Here is a 25,056-nt window from a genome sequence, read left to right on the forward strand (position 1 = left end):
TGTGGGTAAATCCCCAATGGTAGAAACACTCAAAAAACATAATAATATTTGCTCTTTTTACATACAAATACAAGTAATCGAACATTCACATTACAATAAAATTGTTCATGCGAATTTTCTCAACAACTCCTACAATATCAACATAACAAATAATATCAACGTAACAAATAATATGATGACGACTGATAGATAATCAAAACTAATCATCAAATAAAGTAAATAGTCATTGTGTTCTTTTTCTTGATGATGTGTGATGGCATTATACTTCAAAAAAACAGCCAAATTATATACAAATTATTTTTTAATGCACAATACAATTAATTGATGTCTTCGAAATTTATTGTTAACTTGACACTGATAATTAATAACATGAAATCAGTACTAATCTATTGTATTACGTATGACGTACGAATAATCTGTTTTAAAAAATTCTTGATGATTATAAATATTTTACTGATAAGTTAATAAGAAATTCCTTTATAGAGAGACATTTATTAATCAATCAATCTAACTAGAAATATGAGTAAAATTAAATTAATAAATTAACAGGGGGTAAATTTACCATACAGGGTGGCCCAACATTCAGTGGACTGTGTGTGACAGTGGACTGGATTACTTATGCAAATAAATATAAATTAGACAAAGATAAAAAGTACTCTGGGTACCAGCTAGGGTTTCCCGAACCGGAGCTTTTTTTCGGAACCGGAAATTCCCGGTTTTTTCGGTACTGACTAATTTTTGTTCAATGGTGGTGCAGTTCATCAATCACAAAGCAAAGAATAGTTTCTCTAATTGTTTCTCTATGTTTTGTGCCTTTGTGTGTAAAAAAAGTCATAAAAAATAGAAATACATATATATTTTTTCCATAGCAATTGTTAAAATTGCCTTATATCTATCAAAAACAGTAGATAAAATAGTACTTTAACCCCAAGGGTAGATTAAATGATACTTTAACCGCGAGAATAGGTTAAAAACTTTATTTCTTCTCGCACGTTTTTTAATTGCTTTCATTTTTGAAAATGTTTGTATTCCTTTACATAAGTTATTCGGGAATTAAATGGAAGTAGTTTGGATATGGGCGTTTGGTTTGGTTTGGTTGGCCAAACCAACAGATATTCAGGCTGAGGCGACAGCCTGAATATCTGTTGGTAATTTACAGTTCGTCTGCTGGATCTGTGTCTATGAAAGGAATGCGGACAAAAAACATTTAAATAAACAGCAATATATTTTATACGTCGACTTGACGAGTACGTCACCCAAATCGCTCCGCCCATTCATTTTATTGGCTACTTGCAAATTTGACGATTTTTTATTGATGGGACGCGTGGTCTAATTTTTTACGAGAAACATCGAGAGAATATCGTTTCCCCTCTCACGGATACCCCGTAGCCGCAGAACGGACAGACGTACTGTACTTATTTCGTTTTGAGCCTTTTCTGGCTCCAATTCAATCAGCAATCGACACGAAAGAGAATTAAAAATATTGACTCAAAACTGAAGACTAAAGAGACAGCTTTATTTATTTGTCGAATTACATTGAAACCAGCGCCAACCCAGCACAATATTTTTTCTACTCGCAATAAATTCTTTGAAAGAATAATTTCTGAATATTTTTTGAAACGTAACTCGCTATGGAAAAAATATTGTTTTATACACGACGATAAAATTGCATTATCGTCTCCCGAGTATCGATGTATCTTTTTGGTCGACGATAAAATACCAAATCGTCTTGTATAAAAAACAACTATTAATTTATTGCGAAAACGGAAAATCAGAGTCAAAAATTGAATTAAAAAAAGACCGATTCTCACTAAGATCGATTCTTTTTACAGAATCGCACATCCCTATCGAATAGTAAATAAGGTAAATAGTAAAGTAAAGGTATCGATATCTAAGTAGTATCGTATCATCTCTACTCAAAACACGTGTAAATTAAATCAGAATGCAAAAAGTTGATGAAAATTGAAGTAAAGGAACTGATTAAAAGTACATCAGATGGGCCATGCGTTTAAATAAAGAACTTGAGTATACATTTCCGAAAAGAACTAATCGCTGTGGCATAGTTCTTGGTCATGAGATAATGGCGCAGGCCCACAAAATTCGATTTATTCGACGAATGGGTCTGCGTGTTTCCAGTCGCGCCATATTATCGTACGATACATCGTCGCCGGTTTGCGAGACCGTGTTTGTATAGGACGCGAAATTTACACGTCACGGTAAAAACGATAAATACAAATATCACGGCGCGCTAGTGAATGACTTGGAATCGCCAATAGGTCGCCGACATCGATAGACTCGCCGACTGAACCGCCAGGAATTAGATATATTACGTGTAATTTATTAACAGGAAGATATAGCAGAAATATTCCGTAGACGATACAAAGGATTTGCACTATTTTTGACGCTAGGGTAAATAAAACGAACTCGAAAAACGATATTGACTTAAGATTGAATTTATTATCAAAAAATGTCATCATAAAATTTATTTTATATCGCAGTTTTCTCAGAAAAAGGTATCTATTTGATACTGAATATCTATGGAAGTAAACTCAATAATGGAATTTATACCAAAAGGGTTGTTTCGAGTTTCGTTAGCTAAAACAGTTTATACAAAAACTGTTTTAGCAAATGTTCGAAGCGTTACTTTATAAAAAAAACGTATCCATCGAGTGGAATCATTGTTTTGTATCTCGTTTTTCTAGAAATAAAAATGAATATTTAATTTTTAAAGAAAAAATACAAAAATAATTCGGATAAGGCGGGTTTTGTTGTAGTATGATGCATATTACGGGTTTTTCTACATCAAGATATTTGCATCCTAACTTGATTTATTAGATTATGCTATTTTCTGAAAATTAGGTAAGGATTTGAAATGAATAAGACGTCAGTAGTAATATTATACATACTTGTGTAAAAAGCCTATGAAAAAATACGAGATTTGCAACAATAACGACAATAAAAAAGCAAATAAAAGTGGATAGGACGGATTTTGCTATAGTAACGTAATTTGTAGTGAATTTTGCATAGGAATAGGCGACTTTTGCTCAGGGTTGTTAAGTAGTTTATGTAGCAAAAAACTACGCCAAAAACTACGCGTAGTTTTTTGTATTAATTACGTTTTAAAATTTTAAAAACTACCTTCAAAAACTACCTACAAAAATATAGTAAAACATAAACAATTTAGACTTTAAACAAAAATCAAGCCAAATTCTTATCATGGAAGTATGAAGTTATATTATATTTGTATAAGTTAAACAACATCAGAAAAAAAGACAATTTTTTTTTCAACAAAAGTGTATTTTCTACGAAATACATTAAACACAAAATAAACTATAAATTCTTATGGAGAAATTCTCCATAGACACTCTCCAGGAGAATATATGATTTTTTACATCTAAAGGCACAACTTCATAATTCCCCTCTTCCCAGAAGGTATGTTGCAAGGTATGGAGACATCGACGTCTTCCAAGCATTTTCAACTATTAAGTATCAAAAATATCACATAATAAGAAACAAATTCACAAAATATAGATTTTTTATTTCTGTAAATTGATCAACAAACAAAGTTTTTAGGTTATGTTTTCACTGTTATTTAAAAAAACTGCATTAGTTACATAAACTACACATTTACTACTAGACATTTAAAAAACTACTTGTGACTTGTAGTAAATGTAGTTTATTAATTACCACGTTTAGTTTAACAACTCTGCTTTTGCTGGCAGTTTGGGACTATGTTTATGTAGATTTCAGGATCCACTATACAGGGTGAGTCTTATATAAGTGCAAATATTTTCAGGGCTGGTATATCTCGATTAAAGAAACATATTTTCTCTTTACCATTTTTCAAATAAATCCAAAATAACCGAGTTATTTAAGTTTGAAAATAAAAAAAAATGATTTTTTTGGAAAAATTTTGAGAGCCACCGTCTTTTTTCTGCATTTGCACCCCTTTTAGTGCCGTAACTATAGAGTAAAGCTGTAACTATAACTATGGTAATATCAGGAAGACCATGGGAAAATTTGCGGCGAACAGGCAGCTCTAAAAAGTTTTCGAAATATACATATACAGGGAAATTTAAAAGAAGATGCACGATTTTCAACATCTTTTTTTGCGAAAAAAATCTCATAGACGGGTTCCTGGGGTCGAAAATATTTGCACTAATTTAAGACGCTCCTGTATAGGAATAGGCGACTTTTGCTGGCAGTTTGGGACTATGTTTATGTAGATTTCAGTGTCCCACTATATGAAATTAGGCATTTTTTTTAAAAATGGGTAAGGCGGGTTTTGCAACTTGGCGCCTCATATTATGTTAGACAGATTTTAATGAACATGAATGAATTCACTTTCACTGTAAAGCCTCGTTTACAAATAACGGTTTACCGGTCATTTAAAAAAGTCAAGACTAGCGTTTTTGGTAAAGACCCTGAAAACACTGCTTTTGTCAATAATTATAGCATTGTATTTAGTCAAGTTGAAACGAAAAAAACATGGAATGTTAATACAAAATTGAATTTATGGTTTAAATTTCATTTGCAAACACGCAAAGCTAAATATCTCAACAATGTTGTAAAATTTTATTGTATTGCGAAATTATACAAAAATATTTGAATTTTCAAAGTTGGCTTAGTCAAAATACTGTAATATATTAGGTATCCATATGATTTTTTTGTAAATTTATTAATCTTTATTAATTTGTAAATTTAATAACTAAATTTCAATCTAGAATGCCATAGCTGTGTTAAAAACATTAATGTTTAATCAAGGAGCCCTGGAAAAATAGATTTGATCGTCTAATGTTTTTCGTATCTTGTCCTGGCCCCTGGTCGGTTGGATGCCCAAATCGTATTTTTAATCATATCTCAATTTTTTCAAATGGAACAAGGGTGGTTCATTAGTATATTTGGAAAAAGCATTTTTTACGAATAATTTTGTACCACACATTTGGTATTTCGAGTCAAATTGTCGTTATGACTGGCATGTTACAATTTCAAACAAACCATATATGCGAAAATGTCAAAAGTTGACATATATGTCATTGTATTCAAAGTGTCATTTTCTATGGAATAAAGTAAAAAAAATACCGAAGGTGTCATTTAAAAATTAAAAGTTGTAGTGATTTCCGGTGAAACAGGAAGTGACCAAAATCAATTGAATACGTCAATCAATTCTAATTTATGTCATATACTAACATGCCAAATCTCGTTTTTTATCTGAAAAAAATAAAAAAGTTATAGGGGCGAACAACTTTTGAGACGCACCCGGTATACAAAATGTGTTTAAAATTTCATGCAAAATCCAAAATGCATACATTTTATAGGGTGTTCTATTAGCAATAAGCAAATTGGTGGCCACTGAAAATTAAACTAGAAATACTGGAAATATTTTAAAAAGAAAATGTCAAAATGTCTCAAAGTTTCTTGTCCTAAAATTTTCATATATTTATTTAAATTTGATCATTAGGCCTTTTTAATCAACAAATGATGTGAAATATCCTGAATAATTTAAAACATAATATTACAAACATTATTGCTTCATGAATATAAGGCATTTAAGTAAGTAAACTATTTTAATTTTTAATACTATATTTTTATTCCAACTTGAAAGAATTTTAAATAATGCACAACATGCCCTATATCCATGCATAATCATCGCACTATTTTGCATCAATTTTATACACTTACAACGGAGATTACAAACAAAATTATAACGTCTGATCAGATCTTTATTAACTTTTATCAATCACAATACTATACCCACTTAACTTTTTGTTGATATCATACAATACTTAATCAATAACAATAAATAAAAATTTTAATACACATACAAATTCATTAGACTACATGTTTCTGCGCCCCTTGTAAATTATGGTTAGAATCTTTGTTAGAATAAGGGTTATATAATATAATATAATATACAGGGTGTTTCAAAACAAATGCGAAAAACTTCAGGGGGTGATTCCTTGTTCAAAATAAAGGGTAGTTTGCTCCATAAACGTTGGGTCAAAAGTCAACCATTAGGGAGATATCGCGGTACAAAGATGGCGGAAAAATAATGTTCTTATTTTTTATCTTGAAAACGAACAGAGATAGACTAATGAAATTTTATGGAAGCATTACTGTTATGAAAACACACTTTCTGGTAATTTTTTCACTTTTTTAAAATGAGTGGAAGCGGTTGAAATAAACTACCCCTATCATTCTTGTTAACGAAATTTAAAGAAAAATCTTATCAAACACATGCAAAAAAATTAATTTGGATAGTTTAGTTTGTTTAGAAACTTTTTTCTCTTGCATTTTTTTTATAAAACTCACCGATTTGAAATTAAAAAATAAAATGTAAAGCATTACATGTCAGGACTAAAAATATTTTTAGATTAAAAATCTAGTGATAATAATGATAATAATAATAATCTAGATAATAACGTATTGCAGTAGGGTAATGTCAAATAAAACAATATTAGAAACATCCTAAAAAGTGACAGCGGCCGACTAGATTTTTTCCTAAAAAAATTACAGCTGCCCACTAGATTCATTATCTAAAAATATTTTTTCTTTTGTCCTGACGTAATGCTTTACATTTTATTTTTTATTTTCAAATCCGTGAGTTTTATCAAAAAAACACAAGAGATAAAAAAGTTTCTAAATAAACTAAACTATCAAAATCATTTTTTTTGCATGTGTTTGATAAGATTTTTCTTTAAATTTCATTAACAAGAATGATAGGGGTAGTTTATTTCAACCCCTTCCACTCATTTTAAAAAGGTGCGAAAATTATCAGAAAGTGTGTTTTCATAACAGTAATGCTTCCGTAAAATTTCATTAGTCTATCTCTTTTCGTTTTCAAGATAAAAAATAAAAACATTATTTTTCCGCCATCTTTGTACCGCGATATCTCCCTAATGGTTGACTTTTGACCCAACGTTTATAAAGCAAAGTACCCTTTATTTTGAACAAGGAATAACCCCCTGAAGTTTTTCGCATTTGTTTTGAAACACCCTGTATATTGTATAAGGTTAGAATAAAATTTTGAAATTTACTTTAACAAAATTTAGATTGGAATGCCCGTCAAAATTTTGGGTCGCGACCGTTGTATGCGATGGCGCTGCTATAGCGGTTGCTAAGAACAACCGCAAACAAAAACAGAAATGAATTTCACTCATTGCCTGGAAACTTATATGGTGAAATTTTGATAAAATAATTTAGTACTCACTAAAAACACGGTATGTCACTAGTGGTAGGAAAAATAATTTTTAGAGGTTACTAGTTTATTTGGTTGCCTGCTTTGTTGCCTGTGATATGCATATACAGGGTGTTTCCTAATTAATCTAAAAAATAAAAAATCGTTAGAAAACGGCTTAAGGCGTGCTCTTAATAAGTATATTTATTTTTTTCTCGGCAACCGTTTGATGAACAAGAAAAACTGAAAAGATCAATTTTGTTGAAAAAGGATGGCCAGTCAAGAAAAAAATATATTTTCTTTAAAAAACCATTTATGTTAAGCAAAATATCGATTTTTTTTTAATTTTTAACACCCTGTAGATCAGAAAGGAAGTACTTTAGACCCAACGGTTATATAAAAATTGTTTTAAGAACACATGAGGAATCACACCACAATTTTTTAGACTAATTAGAAAACACCCTGTATATTGTCAACTTCACAATGATTGTTGATAAATCAAAAAATACTTTTTCTGTGAAAAAAGCCCGATTTTCGCAGGAAAAATTTTGGTTTTTGTTGAATTTGGGCCTGTGTCTGCACAAATACCCGGTATGTTTTTTAATATTCTATCTATCTAAAATTTAAATATCAGAGTCAGAAATAGTTTTATTATCTATTAACTGTAAAAATGGTATACTTATAAGTTTTATCAGATATTGTGATTTACTTTCTACCTTGTAGTCAAAATTTATATTTAATAAACAGTAAATTATATATATATATATATATATATATATATATATATATATATATATATATATATATATATATATATATATTCTTATGTTTTATTAAAGTTACTCTGATACTAATATATCAGTGTAATGTTAAAACTAAATCCTTTGAAATCAAATATAAACATAAAAAATATTTACAGCAGAAAATTCGAAGGCGCTGGATTAAACCTAGTCTCTACTAAGAACACGGAGGAATCTTAATAGAAGATTATTTTCTTTTATCTATGATTTCACTTGTCCATATGTCTTGTCAAAGTCAGAATCTTCAAAAATTATAAAATCTTTCAAAATCTAAACCGCTCTCATTGAAAAAATTCCGAAAAGTGTTTAAAACGTCCATTTTCAAAGTAATTATTGCTATCTTGTGAGTTTAATTCAAGTTTTATTTACTCCAACCCGTGATAATTGTGAAAAAGTGGTATTAAAATCTTAAAAAAACTGTGCTGTGAACTGTTAACTGCAAAAACCATCGTGGATCGTGGTATAACGTCGGTTTCCAATGTTTTATAGGTAGTTCAAATAAAGTTTCTTGTATGCAACACACTGTATTTTATTTACAAAATTAAAAGAAAATAATAATAAATTTGAATAAATAATATTTGGCGATATAATTCCGGAAAAAGCCGAACCGCTCCGAAATTTTCAAAAGCTTTGGGTCGCGACCGTTGCAAGAATAGCGCCAAATAGTGTTTATATTTAAACGTGTTTCATTTATCTATGCTTTGACATGGCTTTGACTCAAAGGCTTTGACAATGAAATTTGAAACATGTCAAAATATAGTTTAAAAACCGAGAATGTCTAATACCTACAAGTATTCGAATATAAATTTCATTTTCTTTTCAGATTTTAATAAAGAAAATACTCAGAAAATGCCTTCCGAGCAATCTCCGATTTACTATCCCAATCCGGCACTCAGTAAAAATGCTTACGTCACTTCAACTGCTCAATATCAACAGATGTACAAGAAATCGATAGAAAGTCCTGAAGAATTTTGGGGTGATATTGCCAAACAGTTTCATTGGGAGACTCCCATAGATTATGACAGATTTTTCCGATATAATTTCGATCTGACCAAAGGACCCATCTTTACGAAATGGTTGGATGGTGCTACTACCAATATTTCGTACAATTTGTTGGACAGAAACGTGAGGAATGGACATGGAGACAAAGTGGCTTATTATTGGTAAGTTTTGATGGAAAAAAATAGGATTGGCTAAAATCATAATTAAAAAAAAAATAAAAAATAGTATATTGTTTTATTAGGATAAAATTAAACATCTTGTGGAAAATAAGGATCCGAAGATATGAGTAAATATATTTGGATAATTTCAGAGATATTAATAAATAAATAAAAATATATTTTTTCAGTCTTTCTTAAACAAATTTTATTATTAAAAATACAAGAACTGTCCTGAAATCAAAACTATACTAGGTATTTACTTTAGACGACCTATACTTTTACCTTTGCTCTAAATATATATATACAGGATGTTAAAAATTCTACACCAAACTTTCTAAAATATAAAATAATTTTTTTTCGTTTTTTTTTAAATGGAACGCTCTGTATATTATTTTTTCAGTAGATGGAGAATTAAAAAATTAACATTTTTTTGTATTGTGTATATTTCATGTTGCGTTTTCCACAGTAAATTTTTATCAAAGCCACCCAATGATTTTTCTCTCGTATTTTACCGTTGAAAGAGCCATATTATGAAATAATACTGCGTATATCTGCGAGACCATTAACAATTTTGAAATACTTTAATACAAAAAATGTTCATTTTTAACTCTCCATCTAACAATAAAAAAATATAAAATGTGTTTCGTGTAAAAAAAAACAAAGAAAAATTATTTTATATTTTAGAAAGTTTGGCGTAGAATTTTGAACACCCTGTATGAGTTAAGATTACGATATTTACAGCAAAGTAAGTATAGACCATCTAAAGTAAATACATAATATAATTTTGATTTCTGGACAGTTCTCGTATTTGTAATAATATTTTTAAAGGTTAAAAAATATATATTTTTGATTTAACCATTAATATCTCTGAAATTATCGAAACATATTAACTCATGTCTTAGGATTACGTAAAGTGATCTGAAAGGAAGCCACAAATGCAATAATATACAGGGTGTTCCATTTAATAAAATCATCCCGATCCGCTCACACTTTTTTGAGCCACCCTATAGAAGCTACAATGTTTTTCTTACTTTAGGTTTGCATTTAAACAAAATTCCCCAGTTTTTTATTCTAGGAGCTACAGATGCCCGACGCACTATTGCCGGACCCTGTATAATAATTATAGTAACTTAGCGTTCGCACAGCACCATAATTATAAAAGAATAATATCTACTATTTGTGACGAAACATCCAGACTTTTTTCAGAAATTAATTTTAAAAATAGCCCTGAACAACAAAAATAAAAATAATCATATTTTTTAGTAAAAATCATTGATTTTAAAAAATTTTCACAACTCTGCATTACAATGTATCTGCAGCTGAATGCAACCAAAAAAAAATGACGTTCAAAGTCCTTTTTTAATTGTTTTGTTAAAAACAAGTCCTGATGGTTAATACTAGGAGAAAAACACCGTGCAATTAGTTTAACCATCCGTTTTGTTGAAATTGATGTAAATTGTAATTGAATTGTGCATTATTTCACATGGCAAAATACTCTGTTGACGTCGGAAGCAAAATTAGCAAATTTTAAAGTACCAAATCATTCATAAACAAAAGACATTACACGTGGTGCAAATAACTATAAATATAACAATTATGTTAAATCTGCTACTTCATTTATAATTTTTTTAATTTAGAATTTCAAAACGGGATCCAGATCCCGAAAATTGGAAGCCCTATCTTGGATACTTTATATTTATTTATTTATCCAACATCTGCCATAAGATGTTGCCACTCACTAATCCCAAGTCAATTAAAAAACAATCGTAATATATCGCATATCAAAGTTATCGATACAAAAAAAATATCGATACTCACAGATACATCTCTAGCCATATCACTACTCGATCAACTCGTGCTGATGTCCCTGCTCATGAATAAATTTCTAAAAATCTACTGGATAATTTCCAAAGTCAAATATTGTAACCTCTAAGTTCATTTTAACTGTAAAAGAATATTTGTTTATATAAGAGTACATTTAACAACAATTAATTAACACAAAAAGGACAATTTCCAAATCTTAAACAAAACAGATATTTACAATGTGACACAGGAGAATCCAATGTTAAAGATAAAGCATTGGACTTTGTGCTATGGGGAATTCGTTTGTAAGATAAGAAAATTTACTAATAAAACCAATAATTTAGACATAATGTAATCTTTTATTTTACAATAATTTATTACAAATTATAAGAAAAACCGCGTGATATTTTTTGTATTCGGTATCTTGAGGAGATTTCAATGTCAAAAATCACTGCCAGTAGTACAAGATTTCTTCGAATTTTTGATTTGCGCTAATTTTTATTGATAACATTTGATTACGTATGTATTTAGGACATCGTAGAACTATAAAAATCAATCATAATCAATCATTATGATATGAAAAAAAAGGATAAAAATATAGATCTCGCAATGAGAGAATAGTACCATATATAGAAATGAAAAGTGAAATATATGACTGTATTTTTAATATCAATAAATAATAATGTTAAATCAATGGTTGATTTCGCTAATAAAAATACTATAAAATATTATTGAAAACTGTAAAGTCCCGAACTGTTACCCGAAAATTACGTAAACGATGGTCCTTCTTACTTTCTTATAAATATTTACATACTCAAAACTTGTTAAAATAAAACAAACGATACGTTTTTTGCAAAACTTTCTAATTTAAAACGTAATCTTAGGTAAGTAGGTAAACATAAAAAAGCTAAACATGCATAACATGCATCCACAAAAAATATTTCTTATATACAGGATGTCCCAGAAATAAGTGCAAGTATTTTAACTGATAGTATATTTCGGCCTCAGAAACACGCCTATGAGGTATTTTTTGCGAAAAAAAATTTTGGAAATTTTTTTGGTTTTAAGTTATATACAGGGTGTTTCAAAACAAATGCGAAAAACTTCAGGTGGCGATTCCTTGTTCAAAATAAAGGGTAGTTTGCTTTATAAATGTTGGGTTAAAAGTCAACCCTCAATATCGCAGTACAAAGATGACGGAAAAATAAAGTTTTTATTTTTAATCTTGAAAACGAAAAGAGATAGACTAATGAAATTTTACGGAAGCATTACTGTTATGAAAACACACTTTCTGGTAATTTTTTCACTTTTTTAAAATGAGTGGAAGGGCTTGAAATAAACTACCCCTATCATTCTTGTTAATGAAATTTAAAGAAAAATCTTATCAAACACATGCAAAAAAAATTAATTTTGATAGTTTAGTTTATTTAGAAACTTTTTTATCTCTTGTGTTTTTTTGATAAAACTCACGGATTTGAAATTAAAAAATAAAATGTAAAGCATTACGTCAGGACAAAAGACATTTTTAGGTAAAGAATCTAGTGGGCAGCTGTAATTTTTTTAGGAAAAAATCTAGTCGGCCGCTGTCACTTTTTAGGATGTTTCTAATATTGTTTTATTTGACATTACCCTACTGCAATACGTTATTATCTAGATTATTATTATTATCATTATTATCACTAGATTCTTAATCTAAAAATATTTTTAGTCCTGACATGTAATGCTTTACATTTTATTTTTTAATTTCAAATCGGTGAGTTTTATAAAAAAAATACAAGAGATAAAAAAGTTTCTAAACAAACTAAACTATCCAAATTAATTTTTTTGCATGTGTTTGATAAGATTTTTCTTTAAATTTCGTTAACAAGAATAGAAAGTGTGTTTTCATAACAGTAATGCTTCCATAAAATTTCATTAATCTATCACTTTTCGTTTTCAAGATAAAAAATAAGAACATTATTTTTCCGCCATCTTTGTACCGCGATATCTCCCTAATGGTTGACTTTTGACCCAACGTTTATGAAGCAAACTACCCTTTATTTTGAACAAGGAATCACCCCCTGAAGTTTTTCGCATTTGTTTTGAAACACCCTGTATATATATTTGGGATTAATCTTATAAAAATACAGTTACTGTACTATACAGTTACTGTATTATACAACAAAATGTTGCCTTCCCAGTCTCAATCGCCAGCCATCTCTGTCGTACACGAGATCTTCTTCGATATTCCGATCTCTCATCTCCTGTCGTATACCATCGTTCCAGGACCGACGCGGGCGTCCCCTTTTATTTCTTCCAGTGGGTGACCATTTGAATACACGTTTTGGCCATCTTGTGTCCTCCATCCTCATTAGATGACCAAACCATCTCAAACGTCTTTTCTCTATTCGTTGAATTACTTACTGTTTCTAGTGCCGATGTTCTGTTTCTGATTTTCTCGTTTCTCACTCTTTGTAATCTGGATACTCTAGCGCTTCTACGTAAGTAATCCATCTCTACAGCCAATATTCTCCGGTTTTAAGTTAAAAATATTTTTTTTTGATAATATGGCAACATAGGTAGTAGCTTAAATTTACATGAAAGAAAATCAAGAAAAGATCCAGTGGTTCTCAAAATTTTAGCAAAAAATCATTTTTTTTGGAAATTTTTAAAGTTAAACAACTTGGTTATTTGAAAAACGGTAAAGAGAAAAAAGCGTTTTGGCGCTAGATGAATATTTTTTATATTTTTTTTGAGTTTGATGTATAAAAAAGGCCTTTTTCAATACGTGAGAGAAAAGAAGACAGTATACGATCAAAAATAGGACAGATGGCAACCCTATAGCTTACATACTATTTTTTCTCTTACAGGGAAGGCAATCATCCTGATGACTACAGCCGTCTGACCTACAAGAAACTTTTGGAGGAAGTATGTCGTTTCTCCAACGTACTCAAGTCCCTCGGCGTAAAAAAAGGCGACAGGGTAGCCGTTTACATGCCCATGATTTTAGAAGCTGTGATAACGTTACTGGCATGCGCCAGAATAGGAGCTGTTCATTCTCTAGTCGTAAGTACACTAAAATAGTTCAAAATCACAGTGACAATATTGATGTAATATTTTTTTTCAAACATCTTTTAATATCATACAATTAAGAGTGCTGTTTGATAAAGACCACTCGTATTTGGTCAAAATTGATCATAGTTTTGACGTTTTTTCCCTTAATATTATGGGGTTGTCCTATACTGCGACCTGTAAGGCTTATTTATTATGTTTGTCCCGTTTCTAGGTCTGCACTACGGAATGTAGAGATGAGGAGAAATATCTCCTATGGGACTTTATTTGAAAAAGTGGTCACAAAAATGGGAAGAATAAGGGTTCATCAAATGACAACAGTGGCGCTAATGACGCTCTAAAAAATGAAAAGTAAAAGTCATCATAGATAAGAGAAAAAAACATAACCAAACATTACCCAAAAAAGCTTTGTTTTTATTTTTTAGAATAAAAAACAATTATTTTTATATATTAGAGGCCCAGTCTATTGCTGCTGAATAAAAATCGATAATGTATTTCATGTGACATGAAAATAAAATTTGTATTTTTTGAAACTCGCGCCTACACGTCAAATATTTATCTGAATTCTATTTTGAATCATTTCCTGTTCTAAAAATTTTGGGCCCAAATATTTTAAATTTTAGGTTTTAGCTGCAGCAGCGCCATCTTAAGTCTTCCCTTTTTTATGACCATTTTTTAATGCACGAAAATATTTCTCCTTAGCTCCTCTCTCCCTATGCTCTGCATCAGCTTGTGCGCTTCCTTGATGGGATGTGAGCATAGTTCCTCAGGTTCTAGTTTTGCTCTCCCAAACAGAAAATGTTGCTTGTGATCCAGAGTCTCCCTGTAGCATGTGCTCTGTTATTTCAAAATCTTTATAGCAGAGTTTTCAGCAAAGACTTCCTTGATACAGGTTGAGCTTGTTCAGGTAACACTTGGCATATATGTCCTGTCAAGAGTTCTGTTGTAATCTGCACTTTAGGACGGTCTGTTTTTCCCTGATCCTGAGTTTTACTGCACTACTATTTGGGCATTTCCAGTACTGGCTCTGGACCAAGATAGTACTCTGATGATGATTGCATTGCTAGTGCGTCGACTTTTTCGTTGCCTTGGACCCTAGTTTTGGCGTTACAAACGCGATACCAATAGTATTAATAATAAATGTAAAACAAAATTAAAATCTATAAATAATTGATAAGAATTTTGACTCGAAAAGTTTTTTAAAATTGACGCATTTATCCCTACTTTTGGATTACGTAAAACCAGAAATTAAATTTTCCACTATAACGCACATAAGACATGGATAAATGTATTAATAATTATAAATAAATTATTTACGTAGAAAGAGTGATTAATGGGTGTTTATTGATGTTTTAATATATGAACAGGAATATAAAAAAACCAAGAACCTAGACATGGGGCCTGATGAATAAAGAGAAGCAATTGCTTTTTCTATAGAACTATCTTTGTTGGTTGTTTACAAATTGTATAAGTCTATTTCAAGAAATTTAAGTAAAAGCATTTGCTTAACTTTTATTCATAAGACCCATGGTTTTTTTTTTATAAATTAATTAATAAATAAATTTACCATACAAATTAAAATAAAATTTTGTAATTGCTATTCCTTTAAAAAAATTGAATCTGTGAACAGTGTAAACTGATTAATTCTAAATAATAAACGCAAAAAAAAACATTTGGATGCAGAAAATGTACCCAGAAAGGGGCCATGATAAGTGCTATCTTTGTGATTGTGTCACACTGTATTCACATACGTCATCAAGAATTTGGATTTAAATATTCAACAGAATAGTAGAATGTAACTTAATTTATGTAAAGATTGGAGTAAAGTACAATGCCTATACAAAATATGTTATTTCATTATGGATTTATATAATGTACTATATATTTTTACAATGAACCTATGAAAAAAAGAATGTCGGAAAGCATATATACTATATGCATCTCGGAAAGCCAGATAATACAACAATCTTCAGAGGATTGTGGGAATACAAAAAATTAAAATATCCGCTCAGTTTGTGTAAAAAACTGTAGGGTTCAAAGTTCAGGGAGACAAAATTCAGAACTGTTTTTTACTTGAAAGAAATTTATGTTAGCAACAAACAGAGATCCTGGAGATATATCTCTGCCAAAAATTATTTTTACGGCATTTTAAGAGTTGTTTTGGTTCATTTTTATATTTTATGGGGTATATTTTGTTCCTTTTTTGGTTTGTAACCATAGAGGTGATGTACTTCTTGAAACATAGATCCCAGTTTTTGATGCAGAGTATTGCAAGCTCAATAGGCATGGGGCTCATGAGATCCACAGATGAAGCCATGTGCAGATTCTGTGAGCCAGAAGAAGAATCGGCAGAATATATTCTGATAGTATTACTGTAGAATACATACAATCTGATGATGAGCCTGGCAAATGTACTGTTCTTGAAGTTGTTTTTAGTACAGTACTGTAGTCTGTCCAAAGAATCATGGAAGATTTCGATCCGAAACATCCGACAAACGACGTAAACTGTGGTAACTTAGTTGGATAAAATAAATTTTCCAGTCAGACTTACCAAAATAGTCAATTTCATGACTACAGATAAGAAAGAGACCAAACCCTGATATACTCATCATAATTAGGTAACACAGACAGTGACAAAAATATTCAGATAATTTCAGCAAAGTGTGGACTAGCCCTCAGCTTACTAAGCGACGATAAGCCATTTACATAGAGCTATAATATTATGTCAAAATTATGTTCAATCTCCAAATTATTAGATTTCGTAACACAGAAACTTATACTGAAAAATGCGTAAATTTTCTTCAAAATTTTGTTGAAAGTTGTAACGTGTAAATGACGCACTAATAAGAAATTATCCAAACAGGTTATCGGCAAATTCTCTAACCTTTGTACCCAATTTGAAAGAAACAAATCTGGTACCGTTTTTACATATAAAAAAAATGACGAACTTAATACCATGACCTTGTATTAAGGTAGTACCGCAATCGATATGGGCGAGGAACCGAGAAATGAACTTTCTTGTACGCCAAGCCCAAATTGCGGAAGTAGTACTCAAGTTTATCGATATCCGATCTTGTAGTCCTTCAATATTTTTTTTATAATTTTTTAATACTATCACAATACATAAAAACCAACTAAATAACAAACAGTTCTTTTTGCCAAGAACACCTTCACTTTTGGTTAATAGAGATATAAAAAAAATAGAAATGCTTTTTTATACAGGGCGATGCACCTCATTCGCCTCGGTTGATTATACGAAAACGGAAAGATGTAGAAACAAATTATTTTATGGGTATATGTGGGAAGGCAATGTGCATAATTTAAAATTATTTTGAAATATACAGGGTGTGTCAGATCCATACCAAAGTTATATATTTTCTTGTGGAACACCCGGTTTTTCATTTCATTTTTGGATTCTTGGACATAAAATAAGGCATTTATTATAAAGGTTTAATATGTTTAAAAGCTTTGGATTTTGAGATATTTAAAGATATTTAAATATGCATGGTATAATAAAAAAGTTTGTCAACACCTCGTACATTACTTTTCAGAATTAATTCTTGCGCTGACTTTCAAGCCAAAGAAATAAACTTTACTAAAAAATTTCATTGCTTTCTTAAATGTATACAGGGGTATCAAAAATTGCTGGTCTATTTGAAATATTTATTTTACATAAAAACTTCGTTATTTCAAATGCAACACTATGTATTTTTTTAAATAAGTCGAAGCAGATTTAAATGCTCTTTCAAACTGTATTAGGGTTTCCTATATCTATCTGGCTCAGATTTTGAATAAAAAGCGATTAAAAAATAAAGCGATAAAAATTTTTATATCGCGGATTCTTGTAGAGCATAAAATTTCCTAAAAAATCTATCTGAGATTTTTTTTTCAATTCAATAATTCGTATATTTGAAAGCTTTGAAAAGTGAAAAAAATCAAAATATGCAGTTTTAGTGTTTATTAATTAAAATTTTTCATATTTAGCAAAAAAAACTAGATTACTCTCAGATAGATTTAAATTATAGAGAAGGAAAAAGTACCAATGACAATATGAAATTTGCATTGTCCTATTTTTTCAAATAGTGTTAAATACTCATTATGTTAATGGACACATTGTATAATATGCCTTTTAAGAAGTCCTATTATTTAACTTTTGAAATATTGAGGCTGTTATTTACTATTATGATTATTTACAATATTATTTTAACTCGAAAACACAATGACCTAACCTACGTGTCAACAAAGCGTCCGAAAATAGGATGTTGTTCGCTTTTCCCAACAACATTTTCCTCGTTATCTAAGGCAAATAAGGCCAACAGATAGAATCAGAAATAAACATGTTTATTTTTAGGAAGCATGGCACGTTTCGGTAACGTTTTCAATCAAATCGATCACTGTATTTCTAAAAGTTATGTAGTTCTTCTGTTGAAACACAATAGGCCCTTAAGAGTCCATTTCACTATTCCGAAAAAGTAGGAAAATAAGCGTTCGGCATTTAACGTTTTATGTAAAACTGCCTAGGTATTTTTACACAAATGAAGAAGGAAATTGAAGATAAAGGATTATACTATATCCGTATTGTAGCACATTTTTAGACAACTTATTTATTTTTAAGATTTTGATAGTCAAACATCAGCAAAATATTCCTTGTGTTTGGACTAAATTTTCTCGAAAATAAAGACATAATTTAAAATTCCGTTACAATACGGAAATAGATTGAAATTTTGTGATTACAGTGATATATAATTTATATGGTTTTGTAACAAATTGCTCGCTATTTTATGGCAAATGCTGAAGCTCTGCAAACTTTAATCAAGCCTTAATCAAAGCACGTGAGTTTGGAATTTTGGGTGTGGCTTAATTTGACAGGATCGGGCTAAGCCCTACTTTGTTTACGCGGAATCCGAACCGCGGTCCTCGGCCATATCATGGTTAATGGCCTACCGACTTGGCAAGTGTCTAAATCAACTCTTACTCACGAGATATCCGATCTCATCCGGCCTCGAACCGGCGGGCGTGAATGAGCAGTGTGTATCAATAGATTTTACACTTTTCCCTTGAACAACAGCACGATACAGAGTTTCGAACCGGTCACCCGTCCATCCATCAGTATCGCCTTACGTCGCTTAACTTCGGGTGTTCTAATGGCAACCGGTGTTTCAACGTAGCTAGGCCGTTGCTCTTCATCATAATTAAGGAACCCAAAAAGTTACAAAAGTATTGCAATAATTCCATTGATATGTGGCCTAGTTTCTAGTTTAAATCTTATTTTAATAGGTATTCCCAAACGCTTCTAACAATTCTTTTAAATGTTAGTTTGCAGGATTCTCATCAGATTCCTTCGCCGAAAGGATTGTTGACTGCGAGGCGCGCGTCATCGTGACAGCTGATGGCGTGTGGCGAGGCGAGAAGCTGCTCCAGCTGAAAACGATCTGCGACCACGCCATGCAGAGGTGCGCCAGCGAAGGCCACAACGTGCACCACTGCATCGTGGTGTCGCATTTGGAGCGGGTGACCACTCCCAAGGGATCGGCACCTCAGAGACAGAACAACAGGGTAAGAGGGACATTTCTATTAACAACGAATCTTTGAATAAAAAGATTAAAGCTAGGTTGACACGGGTACTGAAGCACGATCGTGTCTCACACTCTCATGATCTACGAAAGTACTAAGCCATTCATGAAAAACGAAAATCATCCAGCGATTGTAGGTTGTTTACACGGCAAACGTGCCAGTCTTCTATAAAGTTCCTTTCGTGGAAGGTTGTACACTAACGTGCCAAATATTTCGACATTAAGGGTGTATTCCGTTGCTTACCTTGGTTATGGCTTTATGTTCCGTTTCTATCGGTTTCCTGAAACTTTTCTAATTACGGAACACGGTTCCTGAAAAATTCGGTTATAACGAACTGTCACCAAACTAACCAGCGCGAGAAGGCTGGGTTTTCTGATTTTGTTTGTCAATTAATGTCATTTATGTTAGAGAAATCAAGCAAATATTGGAAGTTCGAGTGAAATTATCATTTAATTTCTGAAATTTGTAATAATATTTTGTATTTACATCCAAAAGCAATGAAGGTAGGCAGTAAAGGTAAATAGATTTCATTAACTAAATAGAGTGCCTTTTGAGGACCATTTAAACTTATCATGTAGCCATTTTTTCTTAAAGTCAGGAACATTTATTTAAAAAAAACCTGAAAAACAAGACAACAAGTAATCGTGAATATTTTGTAAGCTGTAAAAATATAAATATTGATTAGATTTGTTTATTTATTATTGATCTGTTTTAATATTGGACCTGCAAATCTTCAATTGAGCTGTCTAACGAGTTTAACAGTTTATTAATAAAGTTCTTTTCAATATTAAACTCCATTGAAAAGAAGAAGCGAACGTAAAAACAGAGAATATTTTACATTAAAAACGCATAAAAGATAATTTTTATAATAGAGGTATTGAAATTTAGAAAACGTCAACATTTGACGTTTCCAGTATTTTACCAAACCGTTCCGTATCAAACCGATGTCTCTCAGGAACCGCTCTTTACCGTGGTTTACCGGTCTGGTTCGCCTGGTTTTGCAACTGAATACAACCCAAGATTTTTGATATAATCCTTCCTTAATCATTACTCCTTAATCTTGTTATCCAAAGTAACGAATTAGCTAGAATCTCTCTCAACTTCTGTTTAGACACCCATGACCGAAGGTAGGGACATCTGGTGGCACGACGTAGTACCCCAGGCCTCTACCAGTTGCTACCCAGAATGGATGCAAGCCGAGGATCCCTTGTTCATGTTGTACACCAGCGGTTCCACGGGGAAACCCAAAGGGGTACTTCACACCACCGCAGGGTACTTGCTTTACGCTGCCACCACCTTCAAGTACGTGTTCGATTACAAACTGAATGATGTTTACTGGTGTACCGCTGATGTTGGTTGGATTACTGGGCACAGTTATGGTGTGTACGGGCCTTTAGCCAATGCAGCTACCTCTGTGTTGGTAAGTATCAATTCTAGATTATACAGTATGTCCCCGGATTGTCTTTACAAGAGGAAACACTTTTTTATTATTATATTATTAATTCTTCATAAAAGTTTTTGCTTGGTCTAAAATAGTTAATGCCGTTTAAACTTTTCAAAACGTTTTAGAGAAAATTAAAAAAAACATGAAAATCTATGGTAATATAATTTCTTTTTCATTCTTTGATAGATTATTATTGACAGAATTTTAATTAACGTCATATTTTTTTCTGTTTTAAAATGTTAAAGATTTTAGAGAAGAAGAGAAATTTATTTAGTTAGTGTTCAGTGCTACGGAAAGGGTGATAATAGTTATCGGAAAATTTGATACTTTAACAACATCAAAAATATGATTATATAAAACTATATTACCATAGAATCGCGTTTTAATTTTTAGGACTTTGAAAAAATTCAACCACATTTTCAATTTTTCTTTAATTTTCTCTAAAAGGATATGGAAGTTTTGAAAAGTTTAAACGGGACTAACCATTTTAAAACAAACAATTTTTTTAAGAAGAATGGGTTTTTCACAAAATGTCAATAATAAAAAAGTTTTTCTTCATGTAATAACAATCCGGGGACATACTGTATAGTGTCATAGATAAAATGAAATAAAAGTAAAATTTGACTCTGATGTTAGTATTTGTCAGTATTTGCTTTGACATCAAAAATCAACAGCTGGCTCTCAGTTGTGGTTTGTTAATGTTACTTTCGCACTATTTTCTGTTGAATTTCTATTTTATAATGTCTAGTATTTTATATTGATTTGCAGTGGATATAAATAAGCGTGCGTGACGTGAACTGTCATTTATTTAAAACTTAATTTTCTGTATATTTTTTTTCTGGGAATTTTTCCGATATTTTAATAGTTATTCTGCTATTCGGAGTAGAGACGAATCAAACGAAAATTTTAAATACTTATATTAGGTTTGGAACTCCGCCATCTTCCACAATTGACAGCTCACGTCACGCACGCTTATGGCTTATTAATTTATAATAATTGATCATTAAGAACAGTTTCTCAAATAAAAAAGAAATCTCGAGAGCAGTGAAGATGAGTATATGCAAGACAGTATTCATACCGATGTTGACATCTGGCTGTGAAAGTTGGGTATTAACCAAAAGATTGAAGAGTAAGATCCAAAGAATGGAGATGTTATATCTACGAAGAGTACTTGGGGTAACAAGAAAAGATAGACTATAAGAGACAGCTTTATAAGAGAGGAACTAAAAGTAGATTCGATTCTGAATAAAATTGAGCAATGTCAGTTTAGGTGGTATAAGGGTGGTATGGACATTTGATTGGAATGAACAACGACATACCAGTAAAAGGCGTGTTTGAAGCTAAAATGCAGGGAAAGAGATCAAGGGGAAGACCAACTAAATCATGGAATGACACAATAGAGAAGATAGTGCAGGATAGAGGACTAACATTAACAGAAGTCAAAAGTTTAGCAAGAGACAAAAATAAATGGAAACAATTTGTGTATAGTGTAGCAATTTAGTAAATTTATTTAATTTAGTATACCTTACACCTTCGGGTAGAAAGGTTTTTTTTTGTTTTGATGCCCACTGCAAATCAGTGACATACTAGACACAATAGAATTGAAATTCAAATAGTAGGAAAATAGTAGAGAAACAGCATATTCAAATCTAGAAAAATACTGTAACATATATAGAAAAATAAAGAGAACAGAACTGGCAAATCGGTTGGTCTCAATCGTGCGTACCATAAGATTGATAAAAAACTTCACTTGAATTCACTGTTAGGCTGTACGAACTTACCCAGGTCAACTCTCTAGTAAAATAATAAAATAATATTTAAAAAAACATCCAGTATGTCAAACAAATTAATATCCATATTGAAAATGCATAATGACTTAAATAAATGAATGGCATTTTTTCTATTAATTAATTCTTCAATAAACAAGTCATCGTTACATCATTACTTAATTATCGTGCGTTTTATATGCCAGTATTGTAATTAACAAATAGCAATTTCACTAATTGATATTCAATTTTCTTTTCATTACCGTTTAAATAGGGATGTTTAAATATATCGATAGATTAAAGTATCGATTTGTTCATTATAGGAAAATCAATCAAAGTTGGCGTGCGCGTCATCAAAATATTTGACGAATGCATGTCACAATGTTGCCACTGCTACTCTTTTTACTTCGAGTTTTGATAAGTGTTTTTATTTCATAGCGTGATGCCTTTTTAACCCGTATATAAGACTATAAGAAAAAAAGGTGCGCTCTTAGTTTCAAACGTTTTTTTTTTTATACAGGGTGTCCCAGAAATAAGTGCAAGTATTTTAACTGGTAGTATATTTTAGGCTCAGAAACACGCCTATGAGGTATTTTTTGCGAAAAAAAAAAATTAAAATTTCGTATTTTTAAAAAAAAATTGGAATTTTTTTAGTTTTAAGTTAAAAAACATAATTTCTTGATAATATGGCAACACAGGTAGTAGATTAAATTTACATGAAAGAAAATCCAAAAGAGATCCAGTGGTTCTCAAAATTTAAAGAAAAAAGCATTTTTTGTTTAAATTTTTAAAGTAAAATAACTCGGTTATTTTGGAATTATTTGAACAATGGTAAAGAAAAAAAAACGTTTCTTTTGACCAGATCTACCACCCCTTAAAATGCTTGCACTTATTTCTGGGACACCCTGTATATTAAAAATTTAATTTGCCAACATTTATTAGTTTTTTTCAGTAAAATGATGATATTCCTGAAATATTTATATTGAAACCATACAATTAAAAAAACGGTGTCAAAGAGTAAAAACCTTTTTAAGAAATATTAATTAGATTATTTTAAATTTACTTGCTCCATTTCTGAAATATATTCACATGTTCCATTTCTAAGATGTTTCTGTTTTGATTTCTAGTTCTGTACACGTCAAAAATATTCAAATTTTTTCAAGGAATGTGATGCCAAATTTTTTAAATAAAAATTACCAAACAATATCACACGAATGGAAATAATATCGAACCATTATTTGCAACGTCATTTCACATGCATATTTATGCGTACCACTTACAACATGAGTTTAGAGGCATTACTAGTTATTTTTTTCTAGTTCCCAAGTCGCCTTATTTTTAGTTTCGTACTTTTACGTATATTTACGTTAGATGGCTACGTTACAAAGAGTATATTTACGCACTTGTGTGCCATGGTTCCATGTGTATACTTTGGTTCCTCATAATTTTCTCTGACTTTTGATCTTTTAAATATATGCTAAGGACATTTATATACAATAGTGCTATTAATTTGTGGAATGCATTGAACATTTTAACCGCATTTACTGTCACACCCTTAGATCTTGTTTTTAGGTTCTAAAGTTATATCACAGTTTATTCATAATCAGCTTGTCGACTTTAGATGATTTGCATGGAAACATACCTTAGAAAAAGGTTTATTTGCGCTAAACATAAGAAAACATATAGCATTTTTTTAGTTAAAAAATACTTCCACAATTCTAATGAGAATGCCATTTTCTAGCAAATAAAGTAAAAAATATCGAGGGTACCATTTAAAAATCAAAAGTTGTAGTAATTTCCGGTGAAACAGGAAGTAAAACTAATTGAATACGTCAATCATTCCTGACTTATGCCATATACTAACGGAGAAAATAAAAAAGTTATAGATGTGAGTCAGTTTTAAAAAACACCCGGTATATTGTTTCTTTTTTAATGTATTATAAAATATATAATAAGATTCCCCAAAACATAATAATTTTTATTATATTTTACAAAAATATACAGGGTGGTCCGAACTGTATTCTGGAAACTTCGGCAGCATATTCTGCAGATAAAAATAAGTAAAAAAGTTCGTATAAATGTATGTCCTAAAATGCTTAGTTTCGGAGATACAGGGTGTAGAAGTTTCGTTTTTATTCCGATTTTTTCAAAATCATTTCTGAAGTAAGGTCAATATTTGAATGAAAATTGGTGTCTGGGAGTTTTTCGACATGAGAAATCTGATTTTGACGTTAATATGTTTCCTACTTGTAGAGGGCGCCACTTACATATTTTTTAACTG

At 30.8% G+C, this 25,056-nt stretch overlaps 1 protein-coding gene across 1 annotated transcript in view; it reads left to right on the forward strand.

Annotated features, from left to right (window-relative positions):
• Nucleotides 1–2,122: 2,122 nt before the first annotated feature.
• LOC115889868 (acetyl-coenzyme A synthetase) overlaps nucleotides 2,123–25,056 on the forward strand; it is a 32,520-nt gene continuing 9,586 nt past the window's right edge. Inside the window, exons 1-5 of the mRNA XM_030909949.1 lie at nucleotides 2,123–2,409; nucleotides 8,801–9,140; nucleotides 13,790–13,985; nucleotides 19,308–19,547; nucleotides 20,677–20,985. Coding sequence (XP_030765809.1) covers nucleotides 8,827–9,140; nucleotides 13,790–13,985; nucleotides 19,308–19,547; nucleotides 20,677–20,985 — 1,059 coding nt within the window. The 5' untranslated portion in view covers nucleotides 2,123–2,409; nucleotides 8,801–8,826. The remainder of the gene's footprint in view (nucleotides 2,410–8,800; nucleotides 9,141–13,789; nucleotides 13,986–19,307; nucleotides 19,548–20,676; nucleotides 20,986–25,056) is intronic.

The sequence above is a fragment of the Sitophilus oryzae genome, unplaced genomic scaffold (assembly GCF_002938485.1).
Source record: "Sitophilus oryzae breed Bouriz unplaced genomic scaffold, Soryzae_2.0 scaffold_857_pilon_pilon, whole genome shotgun sequence".
Classification (NCBI taxonomy): Eukaryota; Metazoa; Arthropoda; class Insecta; order Coleoptera; family Curculionidae; genus Sitophilus; species Sitophilus oryzae.